The sequence below is a fragment of the Drosophila arizonae genome, chromosome 3 (genome assembly GCF_054131065.1).
Source record: "Drosophila arizonae isolate 15081-1271.41 chromosome 3, UAZ_ARI_1.0, whole genome shotgun sequence".
NCBI lineage: Eukaryota > Metazoa > Arthropoda > Insecta > Diptera > Drosophilidae > Drosophila > Drosophila arizonae.
The window spans coordinates 12786558-12811101 of record NC_142923.1 but is presented as its reverse complement, the minus strand read 5'-3'; the positions used below and the strand labels follow the sequence as shown (position 1 = coordinate 12811101).

At 38.2% G+C, this 24544-nt stretch overlaps 1 protein-coding gene across 5 annotated transcripts in view; it reads right to left on the bottom strand.

The window, feature by feature from the left end:
- Positions 1 to 1165: 1165 nt before the first annotated feature.
- Positions 1166 to 24544, bottom strand: part of Fas3 (fasciclin 3) — a 105706-nt gene continuing 82327 nt past the window's right edge. The window contains exons 2-7 of one of the 5 annotated variants that reach the window (XM_089465613.1): positions 12790 to 13107; positions 12314 to 12658; positions 11268 to 11702; positions 7879 to 7909; positions 3165 to 3531; positions 1166 to 2514 (exon numbers count right to left, since the gene is read on the bottom strand). In XM_089465613.1, the coding sequence (XP_089321739.1) occupies positions 2314 to 2514; positions 3165 to 3531; positions 7879 to 7909; positions 11268 to 11702; positions 12314 to 12658; positions 12790 to 13107 (1697 nt within the window). In that variant the 3' untranslated portion in view covers positions 1166 to 2313. The other 4 variants (XM_089465614.1, XM_089465616.1, XM_089465612.1 and 1 more) reach the window with 4 other exon arrangements.

Sequence of the window (24544 nt, the reverse complement as noted above, 5' to 3'; positions counted from 1 at the left end):
CAAATAAAATAAAAATATATATAAATAATAATATAAATTGCACTGTAACGAGCCTTGACGGAATTTGACGAACAGGAATAATAATAGGCATAGGCAAATGAGACAGCGCTCAAAAGTATGCTATGGATTTTATAATAATATACAAGAGACGAAGAATATTATTTTGCACAATAGTAATTTCTATAAAAAAATGTTATTTATTTATACAGTTTCTCCACTTGATAATAATAATAATAATAAATAAAAATAAAATGAATAAATTAAAAATTGAATTTAAGCAAATTATTTTTTTTTCTTTGTTGTAAGAAATTATTATTATTATTTTTTTTTTCTTTTTTTAAAGCCATACGAGGTAGTCCAATACCATTATTGAACTAAATCTTTAGCGATTTCGCTTCATAAGTAAATCATAGGCTGTAGCGAGTATACTTCTACATGTAGAGTATATTGCAGTCGTTTACACTCCAGTTGGCTAACTTCTTTGTAATTGCAATTGTCCTGGGCATTTGGCTCACCAGCTTAAGTCTTAAATCAAAGTAAGCCGAGGCGAGCTCGCCTTACACACACACACACATACACATACACATACACGCACACATACTGGAATTGCAAATTTGCAAATTTCAAATGTGGTTTTTCTTGTATTCAATTACGTGACTGCTGCAGACATGAAATTTCCATGTTTGTGCCATAAACTCGATTTCCATTTCAATTTACTTACTCCTAGATTTTACATTTCATTGCCAGTCAAATAATTCTCATAGTTTGCTCAGTTGTTATATTTATTGTTGTTGTTGTTGTTGTACCTGCAGCTGTTGTCATCAAATTTGTAGTTTTAATTAAACAAATAAAATGCTCTCAGTTTCAGCTTTGCATTGTGGCTTAAAGCACTCGAAAACAGCGAAAGCACGAGCACACACGCAAACACACGCACACGCAGACATGGGAGAAGCATGTGGATTGCATGATAATAGAAATTAAGTATACGACCGCGAGCACTGTCTGGGCCTCCTTTTGTTGAGACATATCAAATGCATCCCTTTCGCTACTCGCTCATGTTCTATTGTCGTCTACTATGCCACTGGCAGGATAACAATTCCGGATTATCTCTAAGTATGCCCTGCAAATGCTTAGCAAAAGGAGAGAATAGGAGAGATACTCGACATAGTTTTATGGTAAAGAATTTTATTCAAAAAAGTTACTCGGCTTAACTTTATACAAATTATAATTTACAATGTAAAAAAATCAATAATCATCATATATATAATTGTAATTAGTGCTGCGCTTAAATTAATCATAATAATTATAATAATCATAGAATACATATTTTTTTTCTTGTATTGTTAAATTAATAACGTAATCATATCTGCCAGAATCGGATTGGAAAATGTGAATGAAAATTAGCGTAAAATACTTTCGGTTACAATTTTGTTGCGCCTTCGTGGAGATTCGAGAATGATCGATATTTATCGATTATGAATATTAATAAATGAAGCTTTTCGTGTTTCTCTGTATTAAATGCTTTACTCTGGCTGCTCAAATTGTGTTTGTATTTTATTTTTATTTTTTTAAACGTTTATCAAAAAGTTGTTCAAAAGAATCTTACATTTTGTATAAAAAATCGTTTGTAATAAATAATAATATATTTTTCTGGGGTTTTTGCTGTTGCATATTTTTCTTGGCTTAAATTACATTTAGCTTAATTGCGAGACATTTATGTAAATAATTGAGATTTTCAAATATTTTTTTAAGGTTTTCATTTCATATTTTTTGTCATAATTTTTTTTTTTATATTTTTTTCCTTTTTGTGTTTTGCCTATGTAAATTTAATTTATATTTTTTATTATTAATTTTATGCTTGTTTAGTTTTATGTTGTAAATTTCATTTAGGTGTGTGTGGGACTGTGTATGGATTTAGCTGTGCGTATCTTTTTTTTTTTTAATTATTATATATTTATGTATGTGGAAAAATGTATTTTTTTTTTAGTTTTGCATTTTTTTTAACACATTTATTACGTTTTGTCTTGTAATTAGCTTAAAGATTTTTGTTTTTATTTTAGTACACACATTCAATGAAGTTTTTGAAAAACCACACTTATAATTCATATTTGTTTTTATTTTAAATTATTTTTTTATGTTTTTGCATTGGGTTTGTTGTGTTTCTTCTTTTTGTTTTGTATTTTGTTGTAGCTCACAATATTTATATTTATTTTTACTTTTTTCAAATGTTGATTTTGTGTTGCTGTTGTTGTTGTTGTTGCTCTTGTTGTAGCTGCAGTTGTTACAGCCTCATTGGGCATTTGTAGAGTATTTTTATTTCTTGCCATCGCCCTTCTGCACATAGACTATTTCGGCATATTCTGTTGCATTTTTGGCAGCTGCATCTGCGCTTGTTGTTGTTGTTGTCGCTGTGTTTGCTGGTGTTGCTGCTGCTGCTGTTGTTGTTATTGCAGCTGTCGTCTTCTCCTGGGCGGGCTTTAGTACAAGTTCAGCATAGACGAGTTGTTTGTCTTGCTGTGGATAGTAAAATAATATTACATTAAAATTGAATATAGAAAAAAAAAAGACATCAATTTAAATTATAATTTAAACATAATTTTTATACATTTTAATTGATTTATTTTTCATTCTGGTGGAAGGGCAAATTGCGATACCTTTTTTTTATTGATGCTCTACGTGTTCTTATTTGCTTTGCTTTTTTATTTAAAAGTCCACACGGGTGAAGTGCTCTGCCAAATTATAGCCTTTACATAGCATATATCGATAGATTGTACAGATTATATAGACAGAGTATTTACAAGTTACATTTACAAGTTACACAAATTTTTCGCATGCGTTATCAACACGACGAAATTACAAAAGAAAAAGCATTAAATATAATAAGGCAAAAAATTGTGTAGCAGCCAAAAAGAGAGAGCAAAAGAGAGAGAGAGAGACAATAGCAAAAAATTTGTGATTATAGAAAAATCATAAATCGATATATAATGTATATATATATTTTATATTTGGCCTACAAATATTATGCTAAGCTAAATGGTGTAGAAACACACGCACACACACGCACACAAGCACGCATAGTAAAAGACAACAGAGATAGAGAGAGAGAGAGAGAGAGAGACTTTTGTGTGGTGGTCTATTCAAGGACTGGTTCAGTTTTTGTATACCTTTGGTTCATTGTCATTGCCATCGATTGTTGTTGCTGCTGCCGCTGCTGTTGTTGTATTGTTGTCGTTGTCATTTGCGCCTGTCGCCGTTGTCAGCGTCTCACCATTGTTGTCCTTGGCATCCTTCTTGCCGGCATCCTTCTCATTGAAGCGCTTTAAAATGGCAACGGCAAAGGCTGGCAGGCGCTTGGCCTTCTTGCCGGCTGGCGCCTCCTGGTCGTTGCCATTGTTGCCCACATCCTCGGATCCAATGCCAGCGCCTGCTCCTGCTCCGGCTCCGGCTCCGGCTCCTGTAGTCGTTGCTGTTGTTGTTGCCGTGGCGGTTGAGGTGGAGGTGGCTTTTATGTCGGCGCTTTCGGTGTCGCTGCTGTTTTTGGTTTCAATTGTGGTTAAGGGTTTGCCGTTTCGTTGTTGTTGTAATTATTATTAATATTATTGTAGTTGTTGTTGTTGTTGTTATGAGCTTTTGGGGCTACTTATTAAATGTGTCAAAATTAATTGTTTGCCGTGCAGCCGGGACATTAGTAAGATTAACAGACAGTACAGTAATATATCGTATATAAATATCGTATAGCATAGCAGAGCGCTGGCTGGCCCCAACAAGCGGTATTAGTCGTGGATTAGATAGAAGGTGTGTTTGTTTGTGTGCGCTTTGGGTTAGAGAGAGTATTTGGGTTTTCCGTCTGGCTCCTTTGGCATTGGGTTAGTTAGCGGCTTCAGCTTGTGCGGCAGTAACTGTTGTTTGCTGTGTGGCAGCCGATTAAACCAAAATCTTTAACTACTCAAAAAATGTTTGGCTCTGGATTGCAATTAATTGGATGGTCGCTCAAGGAAAAGTTACGAAAAGAGAATGGATTAAGGAATGCGAACTTTGGTTGTCTGTGGAGCGGCATCTGTTAAATAGTTTCGGCTGGGTCTACGGGGGCAGAGTTTGAGACGGACTGGGGCTATTTAGAGTTAGAAATTGAATTTAAAGAAATGCTGCCAATAAATGAACTTAATTTGGATTGAATAATAAATTTGAAATTTTGTTAAAATTTATAAAAATTCTGAGTTTTTAAAGATCTTTAAAACAATTCTCTATTCCTTATGATATTTTGTGTGGCTTTGGCTTATTTTTTTTTTTTTACTTTTAGCTTTTCAACTAATAAGTAGTGAAGCCTTCTAATGGATTACCTTTTTTATACTTAATGAACTTTTGTACTGCAGTTCCACAGAGTCTATATACTGATCTGTGCAATCAAATAGCTCTTAAAGTTAGCTGGACTTGGTAAATCGAAGAACTTAATGTTCTCAAGAACTAAAGTTCGAAAGCTGCTTTATCTTTTGAGCACATGTTAGTAGCCAAAACTCGGAGTGCTGATAATCTGCCTTGAAAACTTTTTGGCTTCAGCTTTACCATTGACCTCTGCTGAACTTGTTCGCAATCGACCTTCAAGGCTGAGGCAACTCAGATGCCAGTCAGCTGATAACTGCCAGTTGGTCGCATAATTTGTTTGCCACACACACACACACACATACACGCATACACACTCACATTAGCACGCAGACGTGCAGCACACGTCAAGTGTATCCATGTATATTCCATAAATAATGTTTTGGCTCATTTGAATGTCTGGCAGTCGTCTGGCTGCGTGTTTGCTCAGTTGCAAATAGCTATTAAAAACTATTGATGCTTGTGAGAGTGTGAGTGTGTGTCTGTGTGGGTGGTTAAACTGCGGCACGTGTTCTCTATGCGGCCAACCATATTGAAAATGTGAAGCACGCAGCTTCAACAAATCCAATAATATGCAGTTTCCATACGAAAACAAAAGTTTTCAAAATAATTGGAAAAAATAGTAAAATAGAAAACACAAAAAAAAAAGAAAAACAGAAATAAATAGCATTTGAAATATCCCTGAAACCATGAAACACACGCACACACACACGCAGGCATTTATTCAGTTTTATGTTTTGCTTTTGTTAATTTATTAAAAATATATATTGTATATATGTTCATATATAATATATATAAGTTATAAAATAAAGAACAACCTTATTAAAAAAGTCAACTAGCTACAACTTAATAAATAATTTCATTTCGTCTGCAACCTTAACTACTTGTTCAACTCGTAAACTTATGTTAAATGTTTTAATTACCAAATTAAAAAAAATTAATACAATTGCAATAAAGGAAAATATGTTTTGGCTCTTAAGGAAGTGAAAAAATTAAAATATATATAAAGTACAGTGGGCACAGCTTAAGTTGAACACACTATTTAGCTTTGTTCCAAATAAATACTTGAGAAAAGTGAAACAAAATATGAAATCAAATCGATTGCATTTTCGCATTTCGCATTTCGCTTTTCTCTTGGTTTGTTGCTGCTTGAGTGACGTAACATTTAGCTTTTTGACGCTCAGACTTGGCCATGCAACTCTCTTGATTACATACATATTCGAAAAATTCTTAATTTCATGTTTAAATTTCATGCTGTTTTTTGTTTTTGTTTTTGTTTGTTTTTTGGTGAATATTCTTAACTATGTCAAGATTTCGTATATGTGTGAGTGTGTGTGTTTGTGTGAATGAAGCTGTCATGAGTTTCGCTTAGCCTGTCGAGTTGCATAGCTCTCAGCTATGTAACGGCATTGTGAACTAAATAAATTAGAAATTCTAGACTTCAATTTTGTGGCATTTCCTGTACCTAAACACATGTTTACACACAGACACACACACATTTAAATTTCCGTTTCCTGTGGCAGCCTTGGTGTCGTCATCATCGGCGTCGCCGTCGTCGTCGTCGTCTGTGCAGCTAGAGCTGGAGTTGTCGTCGTTGTTGTTGCCTGTGACTGTTTGTTAGGCTTTGGGGGCGTGGCTGGCGGCGCTGCCTTTGCCACCGCCTGACTGCGTCCTGACAGCAGCTTAGCCTGCTTCTCGAGCAGCTCACGCTGATCCTTGGGCAGCCAGCGTGAGAAACGTGACTCGGGTATGCCCAGCTGATTGCCGCGCTGCAACAGATCTGTGTCCGTATCGCTGTCCGGAGTCGCTGCCTCCGCTGCCTGACCCATTCGCACATTACGCAGCGGCTTTGTGGTGGGATTATAGACGCTGCTCTCCCGATCCGTGCCATACTCAAATGAATCATCTTCGTCGTGAACGCGTCGCTCCACCGAGAAGCGTTCATGATTCTGCCCATGCCCATTGCCACGCCCATTGCCATTTCCATTCGCCTCGCGCGTTTTACTGGCGCCTAGAAGCGTGATGCCGTTGGGCGTCTCCAGCAGCGCCACATTTTGGCCATGATGCGCTGCATCGCCGGAACCGAGCTGCTTCTCGCTGCAAATGGAGTCCGCGAATGTTTGGTGTGGTTGAGTGGTTGAGTGGTTCAGTGGGTTCAGAACAACAAATTTTTGACAGTTTTGAATTTATTTGGACAGTTTAGTTTTTGGTGGATGTTATGTTGTTGTCCATATGAAAGTACATAAAATAAGTACAATGGGAAATTGTGTGGTTGTTGTTGTTGTTGTTGTATTTGAGATGCATTTGCGAAATGGACAATTTCAGTTGTTGATTTTGTTTGCTTTTAGCTTTTTTTTTTTTTTTTGGTTGTTTGGATATGGCTTGGACAGCGACTTGACGTTTTAGTATATGCATATTAAATTGTTGTTGTTTTTTTGCGGAACGGCACAGTGAATAGTGGTAGAAAGAGAGAGAGAGAGAGGCAGAGCGAGAGAGAGAGGAAGAGATGGACAGACTGCAACTAGCACGGCTAGGGACGAGGCGAGGCGAGCGAGCAGTGTGTGTGTTTGTGTGAGGGTGTTGAGTGTGTGTGTGTGTGTGAGTGGGTGAATGTCTGCGTATGTGTGGCAGCGTGAAATTTGTATAGCAAAGTGATTTTGATTTGATTTCAATTTTGAAAATAGACAAGAGACAGCGTCACGCAACAAAAATGAGACTAAACACAACTTTATTTTATTTTATATTTTTTTTCGACAATATATTTTTAGTGAAATTCTCTGTTTTCGTTTATAGGGTTTTAGTTGTTGTTGTTGTTGTTGTTGTTGTTGTTGTGTATGCATTTTCCACTGACAATCAAAATAATTGCATTTCAAATGTTTGAATTTGAAAATGTTTTTAAACATACAAAATAGTACCGTATTTATTTATTTAGTTTTATTTTGTTTTGCTTTAGCTTAAATGTTTACCTATGATATATAAAACAGTTTACCTTTTGTTTAGCTTTCAAGAATTGCCAGTGGAAATTATGAATGTATATTATAATATGTATGTGTGTACGTGTGTGTAAGTGTGTATGCATGTGCTTAGATTAAACGCTGTCTAAATTTTGTATATGAACACTTTGAGCTAGCCTAAAGATAATGATAATAATGATAATGGCGATAATAATGATGATGACTAATACTACATAGCTGCGCTTGTTAATGTAAATTGTAAATATGAAAATCAAAATTAGATAGACAAACTAACTAAAATGGGTTGCTTGTATAGCTATAAGAAGAAGCACATGCAACAATATTCATGCAGAAAGCTGAATGATAATTGATCTAAGAACAGTGGATGCAAAGAACAGATACCGTTACAATGGGTTAGTTGGATGGATTGTCCAGTTAGGTAGAGTTATTTGATGACTTTATAGCAGTGACCTGGTCCCGTTGCACATTGAACTTGAATTTTGACTTGACTGAGTTGCTTTGAGGATCTGGCTTGAGTACTTACGTTTCGTTTGTGGGCGTCTTAATGGATTTACCTGTGGAAATATATAAGAGAAGAGGAATGTATTAAAATATATATCACATTAATAATATAGAAATTGGTATCATTTGATATAAAAATGGAATTTATGCAGCGTGAATGGGTCAGAAGGGAAGCCCCGCCATCATCAAAAGCCAATGCTCTAGAGAGCGAAGCCAAATGAAGCCAGTTTGTTGATTATTTAAATAAAAACACACTTTATTGTTAACTTTAAAAATAAATGTATATAGATGTTTTGTTTTCATTTGCTTATACAAACTACTACAAACTGCAAATGAAGTGTGATCAAATTATAATTACTATTATTCATGTTTTATGTTTTGTTTGTTTTTGTTTTAGCCAATTTGTTTAGGATTTACAACTATTTATAATTTATGTACGTCCCTCCTAATTATGCAAGCCAGGTTTTATTTATAACATAGGCATAATATATTTGTTTTTATTAACTAATAAGTGGAGCAGGCTACAAAAATTTGTGTATTGGAGAAAAAATGCAAAATGCTGGCAGGTCCGAGCTTAAAATAAATTAATTGCTGGCAAAAAGTACATATGTATGTATAAAACAAATGTGAAGAATTATGTTACAAAATACAATTTGTGATCTACATAAATATGTGTATATAATATGTTAAAGGTGGAAAATATGTATGTAAATATATAGATAAATATATATATATCCATATGCTGAGCGCGGACGGGTTTATCAAAGTTGCGAGATTCCTGATCAATTCGAGATTTGTTAACCTTAACTTAAGAGAGAGCGACACAGATTGTGCCCCAGCTTATCAAAATACTTGGCCAACTTAAGGTTTCTTCTATTTGCATTTTCAGTTTTAAGTTTAGGTTTTGTAGTTTTCCTTTTTACTGCTTTTCATTTAGTTTTATATTTTGTGCGCCTTTGAGATTTCTGAGCGGAATAGAGAGCGTTCTTTTGTTGTTTTGTTTAAGGTATCTTAAGGTGTTTTGTTTGCTTAGAGCAGAGGCTAAACGCGCACAGCTGACCGAGCGATCTCCCACTGGGCTCAAACGGACGTGTTTGGCGGCTTGGGTGCATCGGCGCCGCTCTGTTGGCCATTTCCGGCCGCGATTACGGCAGCGGCTGTCGCTGCGGCGCTCTTCTTCAGGTCGGCTTTCTTCTGCGCCTCCAGTTTGTCGGTGACTGGGGGCGTGGCTTCCTCTGATTGCTGCGTGGTGTCGATGTGCTCATCGCCATTGTCTTGGCCATCGAGTTCGTCGTCCTGCTGATCGGGATGGATCTGGGCCTCCGAATCGGGACCGAGATCCGTATTGAGTGTGGCGCCTGCAAGAACAACGAACAACAAGAACTAACATTTAGCGACGAGCGAGCTCTGACGGCTTGACACAACCACAATTTTGGGCCAACCTTTGAACCAGTTTAGTCGGTTTGAGCCAAAGCTAAAAGAACGTGTGTGGGGTTAGTCCATTTACCAAGTAAAGCAACAAAGTAGCGATAGAAAAAGTTACAGTAAAAAAAGAGTTGAAAACTAAAGTTAAAAGTGAAACAGAGATAAGCAAAAACCAGAATCGTATTTTCTTCTTGTTTTTTTTATCGATAGAAGTTTGAAACACATAGAAATTAAAATTAAGAAAACAAATTAAAATAAAATTAAATTTAGATTAAACAAAAAAATGGTTGTAATTAATAATTGTGAAGCGTCTCTTATGTTAGCTCTTCTTGTTGTTGTCATTTGTAGACATTTTTTTAAGGCAGAGTATTTGTGTGTTTGCTAAATTATTTATACAGGTTTTTTTTTGCTTTGATTTACAATTGTTGTTTTTGTTGTTATTTGTTTTTGTTTCTTTTTATATGCTAAATACATTTATATAATGGAGAATAAAATGATATTCAAATTTTGTTTGTGATTGGCTTTTGTTTTGTATTTATTATTAACATGCTGCGGCTTGAGAAAGATATTTCTTATAAGCTGTGTAAGTGTGTGTGACTGTGTGTGTGTTGGCCTCGTGTATAAACAGCAATTTTATAGGTATTTAATAGGAGCTTTGTTCACTTTTTATAGCCTAAGCCGATGGATAATGGGCATTTTAGGCGTCTTTTGTTACTACAAGAAAAGTTTGAAATGTTTGTAAAAGAAAGCTTTTTAACATTTTTATAAAAGATGCATACATATATACATTTTATTGAATGACTCTAAAAGTATACATAATTTCAAAATTCTTTTTTTTTTTTTTTTTTTTTTTTTTTTTTTTTTTTGTTAAATATATTTAATTGAGATTCTGCTAATGACACATTGTAAAGAAAATTTAATAATATAATTTTATTTATCGCTGAAGAAAATTTGTTGGGATATATTTAAAAAATTTTACTTTTGCATATGCAAATATATATATTTGCTTAAACCGGAAAATTGAAAAAGTAAATTAATTTGACTTGAAAGTTGAAAATTATCCATATGCTTAAATCACTATAATCTCACATACATATATAAGACGACGTCCACTGGACTCTAGCTCAATCAATTTCATCTTCACTTAGCTTTAAGTTTCATCTTTATTGAAGAGAAATCATCTATTGATCATTCTCAAAATAGACTCTCATCATCTAATTCTCATTCTCACATCTGTATCCACATGCCTATACTTATTTTTTTCTTTTTACACATTTCTCACTAGTTGCTTGATGGCCTTTCCGTATTTTGTTTTCTTAGCATTTAATGCTAATTATGTTTTTTTTTTTAAGCATCGTGAGATACATCTAAAGAATTTGTCACAATCCCCTAATTTCCGCCCGCAGCATCAGCCAACAAATTTAGAAAGTAAAGCAAAGAGCAAGCCGCCCAAAAGTCAAGTGAAGTACAGAAAATCAAAAAGGGGGAAAAATGAACCAAAAAATAGGAGAATTTGAATATGAAAAGTATGTTTAATTAGATGAGTTTTTAAGGCTGCGCGAGTTGCTGCCACTGCCAGCTTGCAACTCGACGCTAATTAAAATTTAAAAGCCGCACAATGAGTTAAAAGTTAGCAACTGGCTGTGGCGATGGCTGCCACGCCCACGCCCACGCCCCCGCCCATGCCCACACACATGTGCTGGTTGAGATGAGCGATGGCCAAATGGCTTGGGGGTAGGTTCTGAGGGCCAGAAATGATTGTTAGCATAGCTGATGATGATGGCATGTTGTCTACAATGATGCGAGTACATGGATGATGATGATGATGCTCATAATGTTGATGATCACGATGATAGGGGGCTGGGGCAATAAAATGTGATGAAAGTCCCAGGAAGGGAGAGAGAGAGAGGAAGAGAGAGAGCGGGAGAGCGGGAGACAGAGAGAGAAAGAGCGAGGTAGAGGAACCAACCAGCTCTGGTTACTTACCGCCAAAGCACCATCTGCCGGTGGCGCGCGCAAACAGGATGAGCAGCACAATCAGGACTAGAACAGCAACAGCCACAACGATGCCCACAATGGCAGCCACATCCAAGCTGCTGCTGGGCGGCTTGCTCGACGAACTGATGCGCACATGGTAGTCGGTGGTGCCCAGCTCGTTGCTGGCGCGCAGATTGTACGTTTTGGTCGTGTCCTCCAGCGTGAGGCCGGCAATGGCCAGGGTCACATTGTACTCGTCATTGCCCACATACTGCGGCTCATAGGCCGAATAGCGTCCCTCGGTGCGGCCCTGCGAGACAATGGCGCCATCGATGTTCCACTCAATAGTTGGCGGCGGGCTGGCACGAATCGTAATATTCACAATGGCGGTGTGCTCCAAGTAGAGTCCATAGACCGATGCCTCTGGCTGATGAACGGGCGCATCTGTGGAACGAAACGGCGGAATATTGAGTTTAATTAATTCGTTGATAGAAATAATCAAAACATGTAGCTGCATAGTACCCTCTCTAAAGTTAGAGCTGGGGGTCTTAGATGCAGCAGACGGTGCTAGACTAGACTAAAATGTAAGCCTATATGATATATTGTTGTGTATCTAAAGTGATATTTTACAGCAGAGATATTGTACAGAATATCTTCCCGATTATAATGATGTAATAGATATTTTGTTTCCATTTGAAAAGACAAAGTAGAGGTTATCGTACCGTCTATAACGATAGAGTAGATTTTGTTCTACTCTTTGTAAAGATAAAATAGAGAGTATTTTAGCCTGCTGGAGTGGAGTATTCTACCCTCTAAATTGATATAGTAAAGAGTATTGTAGCCTCTAAAAAATAGAAAAGTTCGTATCTAATTTTATATACAATAATGTATGGTGCCGTCAAAAAAGTCAGAACCTTATAATGATAGAACGTAGAAGAGAATTTCCTCTCTCCCTATTTGTTTTAATCACTTGATATCTTCTGATAAGACTTTATATAGATATTAACTACTTATGGCATCTATGCTATATACCCCAATCCCTTGCAGCTACTCACATCGCACATTGATGATGTAGGCGGCCTCCTGGGGCGGGACACTCTCGCGATCGGTTTGATGATGTGAACGGCAGACCAATTTGCGATTGCTGTCATCGGCGGTCAATGGCCATTGGATGTCCTGCACTGAGGTGGACAGCTCGACATTATCGTGGGTGGGCGTGGCCACAACCTGCAGCGGACTGGTGCGCTTGTTGGCGGGCATGTTGTCGATGTACCAGGAAATGTTGGCAGCCGGACGGCCGTCGCGCACGCTGCAACGGGCGTGGAATTCGGTGTTCTCCGAGAAGAAGCCATCGCGGTTGGGCTTCGAGATGAGCTCAATGATGGGCTGCTGCGGGCGCACTGCAAAAGAGTCGAGAAAAGGGGAATGAATGAGCTGGTGGAGTTGGTGGAGGCTAACGGCCTAACAATTGGGAATCAATTAGGCTTGAGTGAGAGTTGAGCAATATGAAATGGATATGCGATTAACTTACATGCCACAACCAGATCTATGGTGCCGGAGAGCTCCTCGCCCTCGACGCCCAGACTGCACTTGACCTGGCCATTGTTGCTGGCCTTGACTCGCTCAATGCTGACGCCGCACTGGCCGGCATTCAGGCCGGAGCCGTAGTAGGTAAATCCGGGCGTCTTGCTCCAGTTGGGCGACAAATTGAGCACCTTCTGCTCGCCGGGTATCTCGATGCGGCAGTAGTTGATGGCGCGTCCATAGCGGCAGAGCAGCTCGGTGCGATCGCCCTCGTTGAGCAGCGCTGTGTTGGGCTCCACGTTCACCTGGCCAAAGCTGAGCGCATCTGAAAAGCGAAATGGAAAAAAAATTAGTTAAATGAATGGCCATCGTTCAGACTTTGGTGTTGTGCAACAAAAGTATCTTGTATCTGTTAGCTGGTACTTATGGCTTAAAGAAAAAAAATATATGTATATATGTATATATAAATACATATAAAAATGAATGCATAGATAAAATAAAATAATAATAAAATAAAATATATATCTTATATCTGTCTTATGGCAGCGCTTGACCAATACCTGGGCTCAGCCACGCTCAGACACTTGCACGTTTTGCATCTCTAAGATACGCAGAGTATCTTCAGTTGCAACAGCTCGGCGTGACTTTGCGCCAGCAACTTGTCCCAGCCTCAAATATGCATGTGGCTGCTGCGGTTGCTGTCTCTGCTCATTAAGTTTCAATTACGCCATCTTTTTTCTTGGCAAACAGTTTTCAAATGCCTTCCCCTCTCTCTCTCTCTCTCCCTGTCTCTGTGGAGAACTTAACTGCAATGGCATTTGCAAAAGTTCTCTACGAGTCATTTTTTTTTTTGCTGCTGCCAATTAAGATGTTGAAACGATTTGCCAACTTACAAATTAAATGATTTAGCAACATGGAAAGTTTTCTTTAAACTGTTTCAGCTGTTCCTGAAAACGCATTCTGCTTAATCTCATTTCGCTCTGGCGTCACTCCAACTGCCCTTCCAGCAGAAGCCAGCAGAGCACATTACAAATATGGCATTCTGTTTACTCCTTGCCTTTAGCTCTTTAAGCTCTTCCATTTGTGGCTTTGGCTTTTGTTTATTCTCGGCCCACACTCAGTTGTGTTTTCCCCAGCCATAATGCTCTTTGCTATCCCTATCAATTCCAATTCACTTTCCTCAATTCGTTGCCTTTCAACTAGGTATGCAAAACATTTATCCAACTGTTGCCAACAAATTTGGCTTGAAGTTTTCATTTCTATTTCTTTTTTTTTTCCCCCCCTTCTTTGTGCTGTTGATCGATTGATTTGTTGTTTTTGCGCTTTTCCGCATAGGCTTCATTTTTCACACTGCTGCAATGGATAATGCTCCATCCGCTCATGACACCTCTGCCTCTCCCTCTCCCTCGCTCTGCCTGGACATGCCACAATGCCAATCTAACTAATTTTGTAAATGAAAGCCGCAAAATTGCAAAATGTGCCATAAACATGAGTTGGCTGCTGTTGCAGCTGTTTGCTGAGATGGCCACAAGTGGCGCGTTGGGGGCGTGCTGCGGGGATTGGCGTGAAGGCCAGCCGTGTGCAGCTGGGCATGCATTGATTTCAATTTCGTTGCGCTTTTTGGCTTTTTGACTGACTCTGTCTGGCTGACGTGCGGGCCTGCCAAGACTTTTGTTTGGTCAGCCGCACACACACACACGCTCACCCAGCAGGCGCAGCACGACAGGAAACAGCAACAACAACAACAACAACAACAACAGCAACAATGCTTGCTTTACATGCCGGCTGCCAATGCATCGGACTCGTCTTTGATATTTGCATTTGTTTGGCTTTAAAGCGGGTCAGCCAGCTGGGTCCGTTAGTCTGGCTGAAATTTAAAACCCCGTTTGTACTACATCTCCCCTCCCCAGCCCTCGCGCACTGCTGTTGACAGTTGACAATTGAGTTGCGAGTGATTTTTGCTCTCGGTCTCATTGAATAACTCTTTGTTATTTTATTTCACACTCTTGAGCTTGCGGCGCAATGAAACCACTTAGAGTTCTGTACATAAGCCAAATCGCTGAATTTATATTCAGTTTTAAGCTAGAATTTCAAGCGTCAGCACTTGTCGACAGCTCCCACACCCCGGCCAGACGATGCTCGGCCACCCAGCTGTGGATGGGCGCACTCACACACAGCGACACAGCTATGAAAACAAAGATGATGGCGACAATGGCAAACGGATGCGGAATGGATTGGCTACATAGTCATACCCTCAACAAAAAAAAAAAACAAAAAAAAAAACCTCGCCTCAGTGATTCTATTTGGCTGCCCCTGCATGAGGTGATTATGAGGGGTATGATGATTTTGTGTGCATGATATGTAACAGAATGAAGCTATATAAATTTGTATTTTATTTATAACTAAAAAAGCTCAACGTGGCGCATTTACTACTTCATCATCATCATTTCATCTAAATTTCCTTTATTTCTGACTAGCCAGGCACGCCTTGTATACCCTGTAACGCATCGTGATATTTATTTATTTAGTTTCTTCTGTTTTTCGAGCTGACTGCGTTTTTCAGTGCAATCTTGTCGTCTCTACCCGTGCTCTCACTCTCCCTCCCCCCTCTCTCTCTCTCTCTCTCTCGCTGTGTCTCTCTTACACTCTTTCTCACACAATATGTGTGCTTTATTTGATGCCAAGTCTGCAGTTTTCGCCTTGGTCCAGCCAGACCCAGCGGCGGCTGCTGCCGGCCGGACGGACGGACGGACGGACACTGTCCAGTTCAGTGGTCATGGCTCAGTTGGAGCTATGTGCAAAAGTTGCTTTCCCGTTTTGTATGTTTTTTCTTCTTCTTTATTTCGCTCTCATACGTGCTGTGTACGTGTGTGTGTTAGTGTGTGTGTGTGCGGTTACAAAATCATTTCACTTCACTTTCTTTCTATATAAATTGTACAATATATTTAATTTAAAGCGCAATAAAATCAACTTGCCGACCATTGCCGGGCAATCGCGGCCAAGTGGCACGCCCCGCGGCACGCCCCCTTTTGCATGGCTATTGTTTCCATTTGACTTTGGCCACGTTAGCGTCTTTTATGTGAAACGTGATTTTTCCTTAAATATAACGTTCAAGTATTTGATTTTCCGCCCCGCGGGGCAGTCGCATCAAGCATATTTTTTTTCTTCCTCCGTTCAAACTATCAGTGCACAGTGGAGCAAGGCACAATGTGAAAGTTGTTGAAGTCATTATTATTTTATTTTATTTTTTTTTATTTTTTTATTTATTGCAAGCACATGGATTCAATGGATTATCTGAGCCAAACTCTAGTTGATATATGTATATATATTCTCATATATCTTTTATCTCTGCGCATTCGATTCCACTGTTGCATTGCCCATGTTTTATTCATGCCTCGCACAGATTACACCCATCATTATTATCTTCATTTGCTACACAATTTAGCTTGGCTTGGCCCCACTGTGCGCGCCTCTCTCTCTCTCTCTCTCTTGGTTGCACAGGTCAAAAGGAATCAGCCAAATCCAGCGCGCAATGTCTGTCGGGTTGGCTGCCCGGCTGCCCGGCTGGGTGGCAAGCCACAAGAAGTCGGCATGCAATTTGGGCATAAAGAAAGGAATCAGCCACACATTGCGGCTATAGAGTCATGTTTATGTCTGTGGCATAGATAGACATGAGCGAGCACTCGGGCAAATAATGCTGCATTGTTGTGTTCCTTCGTAATTTTCAATTTATCAACGGCGGCTTATCGATATATTGTTGTTGTTGCTTCCACCTGCAGCGCAATACAATGAGCAACAACAACAGCAAACAAAATAAATATCGATGAAAAAAAAAAAAAAACTAATAATTATTGTTGATTTATGGCCAAGGAAAGCGCGATTATATCCTAGTCTAGAGCTGATATGTGATATCTGTGTGCGCGCATCTTAAGCTTGACTCTTGGCCACGAATTAAGCAAAAAGCGCACAAACTCGTATTTTTTGTTATTCGGGCTAACATGGCGTGTGTGCAATTTCTTTGGCTATTAATAATGATTGGTTGTTACATCAAATTGCCGGGTCGCGGTCTCTGGCTTTCCTTTTATTTATTATTAGCATTATTTATGGCCTGCATGAATCACGCTTTATGTACAAGATGTCCAAATTTATTAAATATTTCGTTTGATTTATGCGCCGGATAATGAAAAGTGTTAAGCGACAAATTATCAAAGCCAGCCTCAAAAGCTGGCGAAAAGACTCTATTTCTCTCCCTCTCTCTCTCTCTCTCTCTCTGATAGAGAGCTCGAGTGTTTCGGCCATTTGCCACACGTGCCACACACAGGCAACGGTAAAAGTGAGCCGCACCCAGCCCTGTCTGCAGTCTGTTCCTCTCAATCGAAAACAGGCCTCAAGTTTCGCCTGGTTTTCGAATTTGGTAAGGGCAATCGTTGCACCGCAGCGCCATCTATGATTGGGCACTGCATTTCACTAATCGCCGGCTTGGGCCTCTATAAAAGTGAAAGACGCTAAATTGCCAAATTTCCAACGGTATTGAGTGTAATTTTCATTTGGCCAGGTGAAAGTTGCCCAGGCATTGAGAGTTTAATCAACCCGTGAAGTGTTTCCTGTTGCGCGCAGCAATCGAAGCTATCGAATGCCAATTAGAACGGGTTGAAGTCGACGAAATTGGCAGCACTCAAAGGAGGCAAGAGAAGGAAGTCTTAACAGTAGAGTTAGTTGAACTAATTAGAGTTTAAATTAAATTTATATAAGTTGTCTAGGAGTCGGATCAAATCTTACTAGGTTTTGAGATACAAATACAGATACAGATACATTTACTTTTACAGATAGAGATAGAGATATAGATAGAGATAGAGGTAGAGGTAGAGATACAAGTACAGATACAGATACAGATACAGATACAAATACAGATACAGATATAGATACAGATACAGATACAGATACAGATACAGATACAGATACAGATACAGATACAGATACAGATACAGATACAGATACAGATACAGATACAGATACAGATACAGATACAGATACAGATACAGATACAGATACAGATACAGATGCAGATATTTGTATAGCAAAGGATTACAATACACACATTTATCTAGCTACAGATACAGATAGTTTTGGCAACAGTTAGATTTGCCTTTATCTACTCTATGCAAGCTTTTTTTTCCGTAGAGCAAAAAGTGCTTTGTCAGAATGCAAAACAACTATTCATGATCAATAATATCTAGGATCTCTCAATTTATTTTCTACTTTAAATTTAAAATATTCAATTAAAAAAAAAAAAAACTAAACAATTAAAAGAGTAAGGGAAAGCTTGTTTAACATTTGCACAAAATCTATTTTAATTGGCTTGTTCGTTAACATCGACGCTGTCTATTGCAAATGCTGGACTCTTGTCCAAGTTCTTTCTACTTTTTTCTCTGTCTGTCATTTCGCTGGCAACAATTGTGTGCCTGTGTGTGTGTGTGTGTGAGATGCAAATACAGCTGGCAGCCACTTGAACAGCTTTCAGTTAATTATTATAAAATATGCCAAAAACACAGAGGCAAGGGGGCAAAATATCTCTGCCAGAGAATCAGAGACTCTGGAGCTGTTGCTGATGTTGCCCGATGTTGCTGTTGTTGTTGTTGTTGTGGCTGCTGTTATGCAGAGTCAACTTCTTGCACTTGGCACTTAAGTTTTCGATGAGCTTATAAGCATCTTATTGTAATTACCTGACAATGCAGTCAAGTGGCACTACAACAAGAATAACAACAATAACAAATGCTATGACAACAACTGGAGCTGACTGCAAGTGGCGAGCTGCTTGCATATTTGAATAGCTCCAGCTGAGCAGAAGGCCAAGCAAAGTGGCCACAGAATGGCAAATGCTTATTAAAGCCCCAAGAATTATTATCATAATTAATGCAATGCAATGACCAGAGTGAGGGGCGGAGGGCAAGGGGGCCAAGTGGAGGCACCGCATTGAACTGACTGGGAAGTGGGAGAGACGAGGCTAAGCCGCAAAGTTTGCCAGCTTTGTTGAGTACGGATATGGACCTCATGACTCATTATACAAATATACAGATGTGCAAATATGTATAAATATATATTATATATACTAACTATATATATATATATATATATAAATATAAGCGATTTGCCATTCAAAACTCTGTTTGCCGGACATGTGATAAATTTTGCGGTGCATTTTCCTCATAAATTTTACAGCACAACAACTGCAAACCCGATTTATATATAATACGAGAGAGTGAAAGAGAGGGGGGAGTAAGCGAGAGCCTGCTCTTGTTGTTGCTGTTGCATGCACTTAAATGTATTTTGCCCAATTACGAATATTTCAAATTAATTGCGCTAGTTTTCTGAGCGAGCATTAATATGCGTCAGCTCAGAGACCATTTGGCCAAGAGTCCTTGCTGTTGTTGTTGTTGTTATTGTTGCGACAGCCGTTGCTGAGCACGAAAATGAGCATAACTTAAAGCAAATTCGGCTCATTATTTATATTAAACACACACACACATACGCATTTGAAGTGCAATTTCACATGGCCCACAAATCGGTCTTAGCCATTGTAAAGCCGCCTGCCTGAATTTTCCATTTTTTTGCATTAAGTATGAATAGGTGCGATTGAAGCTTCACGATAAATATAGCAAATAGCTCATTATATTCTATTGGGATTTTGAAAGCGTTTTAATCCTGCCCATTCAAGTCGAAGTGAACAAGCCTTACACTTAGCCACAAGGCGGCCTAGTTTAGATATTGGCAGAGTCAAACTTGAGTTTTAGTATAAATTTACATAACTATACTAGTCAGGCATAAGGCTAACATAAATATGAATACACTCATGCAAATGGCTTTAGCTTGGAGCTCTTCACAGTTCTTTGAACTTAAGTTAAAGCTTTTAGGGCTTACAGCTCTTTAAGCCGATTATTTTTCAAGCATTTGTAGTTGGCTGAAATATGTGTTTAATCTTGATATCATATTCTAGGAATAATTTCAATGTAGTTTAACGCAATAATCTGTCCTAAATTTCTGGGAATTTTATGTATTCGATATTAGCACGTGTGAACTCGTTTCAAACCCTTTTAGAGCAGTTTCTGTTTGTTTTGCTTCAAAGAAATACGGTTGCCTGTGCTATGCGACAGGCAGCAGCAAATTGTTGCCCGGTCCCGAGGGCCCATTCCAACTCATTCCATTGCCCCGTGCTTCCCCTTTAATTTAATAATTTAATGCATGAAGCTCACGCACACGCAAAATGTGACAGGTCGGATGTGTTTACAGAGCAGAAGTCAATGCTGTCAACTAGAATACCCTGTAAGGCGTGAAAGCCAAAGCTGATTTAGCATGCTCATATGGGGGAGGTGAAGTAAGTTGTCAGTCAACGCAGTTTTCAGCTTTACAGGGTATTCAGATTGATCAATATATAATAGAATAATTATTTATGAGAACAGACCTAAAAATAGAACTCGAATAAGTCGGTCTGGGATTATGTAAAGTTGTGCCCGAAGAGCTTTAAGATTATTGGGAATATTTGAAAGCAAAGCAGTTCACAAGGTATGCCAGAGCACAGTTTAGCCAGCTCCTGCTCTTTGCTGGCAAATACACACACATACACACGCATATGTACTGTGAGGCAGAGTGTGGCTTATCGAGGCGTTCATTAACATAATTTTTATATACACGCGCCAGCTTGCCGCACCTTATGCCAGGTGAGGCAGTCCTGTTGCGCCTTCTGCGCCCTGGCGGCCTTATGCAAAAGAGAGCAGCACAGACAGCGCTTGGCTTGAATTTTATTCAATTCACATGTATACATACATATATATTTCATTTTTTGCTCTTTAAATATAGAAGACAAAATGTAAAGAATATGAGCTTGAAATGGTTTTACGACGCGCACACAGCATGACAGTTATTAATGCACCTAAGCAGCGACAACATAAAGAATCGAATAGAATTTATAGAGAGCAAAGAAACGTTGCCTACTTTCAGGTCGCTTGGCTGGACGCCAAGTGTCGCCTGCTATTTGCAAAACATTTATCAAACCTGCAGACGCAGAGACAAGCAAACGACAAAAAAAAAAAAAAATGGTTAGCCAAATCAGCGCCAAAAGGTAAATAAAGTTAATGGCAATCGCTGCGAGGCGGTCGGGGAGGGGCGTGGTGAGACGTGGCGCGCAATAGTCCAGACGTAGTCGCCGTCTCCGTCGCCGACGCCGACGCTCGTAAAATGTGTCTGGGGCTTAGTTTTAATTGTTTTTGCGGCGCAGCGTTGACAGAACTGGCTAGCTCAGAGGGGGGCGGTGCAGGGGGGAAGGGAAAATGTCTAGAACATTTTTCTGGCCACAAAATAAATTGATCTGCGGTTTCTGGTCTCATAATTTATGTGCCCACGCACTGAACACAATTTTTGTTTGACAAATGGCCGGCGTATCGTCAAGTCACATTCCGCAAACGAAACTCGAAACGAATCAAATCAATTAATTATCGCTGCAAGTGCGTATTAACAATTAAATGAAAGCCAAATACCAACGTAAAAAGCAGAAATTAAATGCTATACATATATACATATACATATATGTATATATATGGTATATTGTGCACAATTTGTATTGGCCATTGGCATTTGTCTGGCCGCAGGTTATTGATCCCAACGGGTGTTGACATGCCCTCAAGGGGGCACCCAGGGCTGGCCCAACCTTAAGGGGAGTGGAAGCGTGGGCTCTCCGCCTGATGGGCATACAAATTTTAATATTTAATTAAGTATAATTAATAGAATTACAAATTTAAATTACAACTTTTGAATTTTGATAAGGTGAGCTTAATGGAAATTTACATAAATTTATTTAAAGTGTGATTAAATTTATTTTTATGGAAGTTTCGATACAAATATATTTCACTGATTGAGCTGATTTTCGGGCCAACTAAATAGATTTTATGCTCTGCAAAATTCATTAAAATTAAATAATGAAATGGAAGGTGCTTTGGAATGCATTCATTAATATAAAGGCTATGCAAGGAAAGGGCTCAAATTAAACATTACTTAAGATCTTTTATGTGTTTGCTCAGACATATACATATATGTATATTTTCATTATGCTTGTCTCAGACTTCTTTTGCTGATTGCCATATGCAACACCATTCTATTCTATTTGAGATTCGGTTGAAGCACCAAAAGAGAATTTCGTTACATGTGGAAATTTAATTATTTTCACACTTTAGTTAGCCTTATGTTGACTCATCACAAATCCTATAAAATATTTCAACGCCCAAATATTATTAATAAATCAAAGCATTTGCCTGTATAAAATTGTCTCTTATGAAAATATTTCATTCTTGCTGGCTAATGCCTTTGTAGCAACAAGAATTAGCCAAATTTTAAGTTGAATTTTATTTATTTATGACACTTTTGACTTCACTTGAGCAGAAAAGTGTTAAACGTAATGCGGCATGCATACAAATTAAAGACAAAATTGTTGGCATATTTCTTTTGTAACACTTTTGTGTGTGTGTGTGCAGCAGATGCTTGCGGCATTTTAATTGCATAATTAATATGCACAGATATACATACTCGTGTTCATTTATATATATCTACAGTATATGCATGTTTATATATATATATATTTGCATGTTTTTTCTTTGCGCAACCTTTAAATGCTGTGCAAAAAGAAATTTTGTTTGCATGTGTCATCGTCGTCAACAACGCAGCAAACTATAAGAAATTTTTTTTTTATTGTGCTTTTTTCTTTATTTCATTCATATTTTGTAATCAAGCTTTTTCTTTTCATAACGGTGCTTACTCAAGCATTGCTAACGGTTGTCATGCCAAAAAGTGTCTTTGAACTCCAGCCCAAAACTTTCCAGTCTGCATTTTACTTTACGCTGATCTCCTGAACCGATTATAGAGCAGCTGCTTAGCCCACTGACTCATAGAGAGCCTCAGCCTCGAGTTGGAATGGGCCGACACCAAACAATTTTAATTAACTGTAAGTTTAAGCGACATGTATGTGCCGCACTTATGTGTTATATGCATACATTTTTTATTTTGATTCATTTTCCTTCTCAAGAATTTTGTTGTCTGCAGGAAATTTCGGTCACGGTGCAAATTTGATTATGAATGTCATGCAAATGAAATGTGGAAAATACATATATACATATAATTATTATATTCCTCTCAAGGGTATTTGAAATGTGTCATGAAATGTGTAACGCATAAAAAACACGGAGAGAGAAAGAGAGAAACAAAAAGAAAGAGAGAGAAAGATAAGTAGTCTTGTTATTCTAGATTAACTTGCTGGCTCAGCTAGATTTACTATTCCAAATTCATTACACTATTAAAGAGTTGTAGGAATGTTTTATCTGATAGATAATATGTATATAATATATATGATATTGTATATAAAATAACAATTTTTGTCAGTTGGAAAGCCAAGTAAAATTGCTTTAACATTTTAAATTCGCATATAGAAAACCTTTCTTCTTCTTCTCCAGCAGCTTAGTTTCAATCAGATTTTTAAAAGAATAATGTGAAATCTGTTTTTAAATTATATCATTTCCCTCATATATTTAAATATAAATTCTATTGTTAAATTTAATTCTAAATCAAATGAAATATTTTACTTCTTTCAAAATATATCTCTTAGGCACATTCATTAGGGTATTCAATCTTCGCCTCTCCACAATAATTTTGAAACCTTTTTTTTATCATGCTCTGCTCTTTCGTCACGACAACTGACAAAGTGCTAAAGAAGTTGGCCAAGTTTTTGCTGCGTTTTGTGTGTCAGCAGCGAATGTAAAGAAAAACTTGAACTTTGACTCAAATGGCAGCAGAAGGGTGGGGAGGGGAGGGTCTCAAAGAACTTCAGCAACAGCATTTCATTTTAATTTATGCAATATTTGTCGCTATTTAAATGCTCTCCAGACTGCAACTAAATAGCTGTAATTTACGAAACGATTGAATTTAGTTAGACAGGTTAACGCGCGTCTGTCCATGGCTTAGTTTTTCTTCTATATTTTTGTATCTACCTTTTTTGTGCTTTTGTTCAGTCGCATGCAAATTGCGCAAAGCAAAGTGGGAAACGTGTTTGGTGTTGTTTTTTATTGTTGTACCATTCACAGCGCTGATTTGTGGGAAAATGAGCTGACGGCTGCTGCTGCTGCTGTTGCTGCTGTTGCTGCTGTTGCTGGCTCAAGGTTTCATTGCAGTTGCAGTTAGACGGGCTGCCTATTGGACAAGCGCCAAGAGCCCAAGGTGAGCCGCTTCTGGTTAGAGCTTAGTGTGCTTAAAATACGAGTTTGTATTTTTTGTTATAAAAAGTCAAGAGGCAAATATATAAAGACTACAAATATATAATTGTGATTAAGTCTACAATCTGAGCGTGGGTGTCTCAATGGGTCGGCCTTGGGCTCAGCTTGACAATTGCGCTGCGACCTCTGCCTTCGGTTCAAGTACGTCAAAAGTGTTTTACTTTCCCAGCGCATAATTACATTAAAGTTTCTGTCATTTCTGCTGTCAAAGCTCGTTTGCACAATATTTATATATTTTTAATCAGCTGATAGCATGATAGCATTTTATATGACATTGAAATTAACTTGGTTAGTTGGTGTTACTATTATTATTTTTTACTCTCGTTGCATTTATTTTACTTTTTACATGCTCGCATAATTTAAGTTTATGTGATTTTTTTTTTTGTATTATTTTTTTTTTTTTTTTTTTGTATTTACTGTCTGCTCAAATAATACGAGTCTATTTAAATATAT